The sequence below is a fragment of the Otolemur garnettii genome, unplaced genomic scaffold (genome assembly GCF_000181295.1).
Source record: "Otolemur garnettii isolate 467f Iridium unplaced genomic scaffold, OtoGar3 scaffold00023, whole genome shotgun sequence".
In the NCBI taxonomy this organism is placed as follows: domain Eukaryota; kingdom Metazoa; phylum Chordata; class Mammalia; order Primates; family Galagidae; genus Otolemur; species Otolemur garnettii.
Window position 1 is genome coordinate 9,503,084 of NW_003852418.1, and position 4,323 is coordinate 9,507,406.

General features: G+C 40.8%; 1 protein-coding gene across 7 annotated transcripts in view; it reads left to right on the top strand.

The window, feature by feature from the left end:
* The window catches only part of NCOA3 (nuclear receptor coactivator 3), a 114,011-nt gene that overhangs the window by 105,604 nt on the left and 4,084 nt on the right, over positions 1 to 4,323 (top strand). For 5 of the 7 annotated variants that reach the window (XM_023511923.1, XM_023511924.1, XM_023511926.1 and 2 more), the window contains 2 exons: positions 907 to 1,180; positions 2,356 to 2,530. In XM_023511923.1, coding sequence (XP_023367691.1) covers positions 907 to 1,180; positions 2,356 to 2,530 — 449 coding nt within the window. The remainder of the gene's footprint in view (positions 1 to 906; positions 1,181 to 2,355; positions 2,531 to 4,323) is intronic. The other 2 variants (XM_023511925.1, XM_003787680.3) reach the window with 1 other exon arrangement.

Consider the following 4,323-nt stretch of genomic DNA (forward strand, 5'->3'; position numbering starts at 1 on the left):
GCTTGAGCCACAGGCGCCGAGCCAAAGACTTTTTTCTTTTTTTTTTAAATTAATTAAATCATAGCTGTGTACATTAATGCAGTCATGGGGTACAGTGTGCTGGTTTTATATACAATTTGAAATATTTTCACCAAACTGGTTAACATAGTCTTCATGGCATTTTTTTAGTTATTGTGTTAAGACATTTATATTCTACATTTAGAAAGATTCATGTATACCCTTGTAAGATGGACCATAGGTGTGGTCCCACCAATCATCCTCCCCTTCCCCTTCCCTCTCCTCCCTCTCCCCCTTCCCCATATTCTTGGGCTATAATTGGGCTATAGCTTTCATATGAAAGCTATAAATTAGTTTCATAGTAGGGCTGAGTACACTGGATACTTTTTCTTCCATTCTTGAGATACTTTGCTAAGAAGAATATGTTCTAGCTCCATTACAAAGGCTTTAGAGGTAGCCCCCTGCTTATCTGAATATAACTCTGTTTTATCTGGGGGGGGGGGAAGTCCCCTTCTCGTTCCGTGTCCCCAGCACCCTCTGAATTCTACTCTTTTTCTTATAGTTTTATTTTGTAGTTTCTGAAAAGTTTGTCTATAGAGTCTATTCCTAAATTTTCTGTCATTTTGAACAATGTTTCTAGCTATGTTAAGGCTCAATAACTTGTCCTTTTTTTGTCTCTTAGTCTTAAATAATTTCCAGGCCCCCTTTTTTCAGCTTCCCCCTCTCCCCTACTATCCAAAAAGCTTTTTGTCATAAAGAATTGTCTATTTTCTTTTCCCTTAATTTTAAGGAAAGGCACTGGGTGTTTTTCTGGCTCTCTGATAACTAATTCATTGTGAGGGGTATTGTGTGTGTGAAACTGGCAGGTTCTCACTATACATTGTGATTGCTTTCTTTCTTGGGTATTAGCAGGGTTTTCTTAATGCCCAGATGGTTGCCCAGCGCAGTAGAGAGCTGCTGAGTCATCACTTCCGACAACAGAGGATGGCTATGATGATGCAGCAGCAACAGCAGCAGCAGCAACAACAACAACAGCACCAGCAACAGCAGCAGCAGCAGCAGCAGACCCAGCCCTTCAGCCCACCCCCAAATGTGACTGCTTCTCCCAGCATGGATGGGGTTTTGGCAGGACCTGCAATGCCACAAGCTCCACCACAACAGTTTCCATATCCACCAAGTTATGGTAAATATGACAGTGAAAATACTCTTTCTGACTTGGTGCCCGTAGCTCAGTGAGTAAGGTGCCAGCCACATAACGCCAAGGCTGGTGGGTTTGAGCTTGGCCTAGGCCTGCTATACAAAAATGACAACTACAACCAAAAAATAGCCAGGCGTTGTGGTGGGTGCCTGTATTCCCAGCTACTCAGGAGGCTGAGGCAAGAGAATCACTTAAGCCCAAGAGCTGGAGGTTGCTACGAGCGCTATGACACCACAGCATTCTACTGAGGGTGACATAGTGAGACTCTGTCTCAAAAACAACAACAACAACAAAAAAATTCTTTTCCTAGAGTAGCATTACTAAGGACATAAGCGTCACTAAATCTTTTACACACAGCAAACAGAAAGACTACTCACTCCTTTTTATTTCACAAGAAAAATGAAATAAAATCAAAAATTGTCTGCTGTACTACATAGGTAATTGAGGAAGGTGTATTCTATTACAGTTATGTGTTTGTTTAGGTCTTATTTTTCTTTGGCCCCATACTATTAATTTGGATGAAAGACTGACTACAAAGTTCTTCCTCTCCCTTTCAGAGTCTCAGTTTGTCACCCTTGGTTGGAGTGCGGTGGTGTCACAGCTCACAGCAACTTCCAGCTCTTGGGCTTAGGTGATTCTCTTGCCTCAGCCTCCCAAGTACTGGGACTACAACACCTGGCTATTTTTTTATTGCAGTTAGGCAGGGGCCAGGTTTGAACTCACCACCCTTGATATATGGGGCTGGCGCCCTACTCACTGAGCCATAGCTCAGCCTTTGAGAGGTTGCAGGAACATGGTGGCAGTAGAGGTATCTATTGGGGAGCTTGCATTTTAGGATGTTGGGGACAACTCCTTACCCTCTAAGGAGGGAGAAAATGAAATGAGTAGAGTGATATGGAGTCCCTTTTATACAAGAAACCTAATGAAGCTACTGACCTTCAGGGCCTCTAGATCATGTGCCTTTCTGCAGTAAGCCTATTACTCGAGTCCTCATCTTGGTGAGACTTAAGAATAACTGCGAGGCAGCATCTTGTAAAACTATATATCTTACACTACCATCCCCTTCACCCCTCCTTAAATGAAATTATTACAGAAAGCTGCTATTCTGAGGAGGAGGCATTTGAACATTGCTATTTTTTCTTTTTCTTTATTTTTGTAAGGAATGGGACAACACCCAGATCCAACCTTTGGTCGAGTGTCTAGCCCTCCTAATGCAATGATGTCATCAAGAATGGGTCCCTCCCAGAATCCCATGATGCAACACCCTCAGACTGCACCCATGTATCAGTCTTCAGAAATGAAGGGCTGGCCATCAGGAAACTTGGCCAGGAACAGGTAAGGAACACTGGCTTTTTTTTTTTTTTAATTGTTGGGGATTCATTGAGGTTACAAGAAAACAGGTTACACTGATTGCATTTGTTAGGTAAAGTCCCTCTAACAATCGTGTCTTGGCCCCCCAAAGGTGTGGCACACACCATGACCCCAACCCCCTTCCTCCTTCTCTCTCTCTGCTCTTCCTTTCTCCACCCCTCCCTCTTCCTTTCTCTCTCTGCTTTCCCCTTCTCCCACCCCCACCTGTGTCATTAATTGTCCTCATATCAAAATTGAGTACATAGGATTCATGCTTGTGATGCTTTACTAAGAATAATGTGTTCCAGTTCCATCCATGTTAATACAAAGGCCATAAAGTCTCCATTTTTTTAATGCTGAATAGTATTCCATGGTGTACATATACCACAGCTTGTTAATCCATTCCTGGTTGGTGGGCATTTAGGCTGTTTCCGCATTTTGGCGATTGTAAATTGAGCAGCAATAAACAGTATAGTGCAAGTGTCCTTATGATAAAAGGATTTTTTTCCTTCTGGGCAGATGCCCAGTAATGGGATTGCAGGATCAAATGGGAGGTCTAGCTTGAGTTTTTTAAGGGTTCTCCATACTTCCTTCCAAAAAGGTTGTATTAGTTTGCAGTCCCACCAACAGTGTAGAAGTGTTCCTTTCTCATCACATCTACACCAGCATCTGCAGTTTTGAGATTTTGTGATGTGGGCCATTCTTGCTGGGGTTAGATGGTATCTCAGGGTGGTTTTGATTTGCATTTCTCTAATAATTAAGGTTGATGAGCATTTTTTCATATGTTTGTTAGCCATTCATCTATCTTCTTTAGAGAAGGTTCTATTCATGTCTCTTACCCATTGATATATGAGATTGTTGGCTTTTTTCATGTGGATTAATTTGAGTTCTCTATAGATCCTAGTTATCAAGCTTTTGTCTGATTCAAAATATGCAAATATCCTTTCCCATTGTGTAGGTTGTCTGTTTGTTTTGGTTGTTGTCTCCTTAGCTGTACAGAAGCTTTTCAGTTTAATTAAATCCCGTTTGTTTATTTTTATTGTTGCAATTGCCACAGCAGTCTTCTTCATGAAGTTTTTCCCCAGGCCAATATCTTCCAGTGTTTTTCCTATGCTTTCTTTGAGGATTTTTATTGTTTTATGCCTTAAATTTAGTCCTTTATTCATCTTGAGTCAATTTTTGTGAGTGGAGAAAGATGTAGGTCCAGTTTCAGTGTTCAACATGTGGATATCCAGTTCCCTCAGCACCATTTATTGAATAGGGAGTCTTTCCCCCAAGGTATGTTCTTGTTTGGTTTATCGAAGATTAGGTGGTTGTAAGATGTTAGTTTCATTTCCTGGTTTTCTGTTTGATTCCAAATGTCTATGTCTCTATTTTTGTGCCAGTACCATGCTGTCTTGACCACTATGGCTTTGCAGTACAGCCTAAAATCTGGTATGGGATGCCCCTGGCTTTGTTTTTATTACTAAGAACTGCCTTAGCTATATGGGTTTTTTTTTTCTGGTTCCATACGAAACTCAGAATCATTTTTTCCAAATCTTGAAGATACGATGTTGGTATTTTAATAGGGATGGCATTGAATAGGTAGATTGCTTTGGGAAGTATAGACATTTTAACAATGTTGATTTCTTCCTAGCCATGAGCATGGTATGTTCTTCCATTTGTTAATATCCTCTGCTATTTCCTTTTTTAGAATTTCATAATTTTCTTCATAGAGGTCCTTCACCTCCTTTGTTAGGTATATTCCTAGGTATTTCATTTTCTTTTTTTTTTTTTTT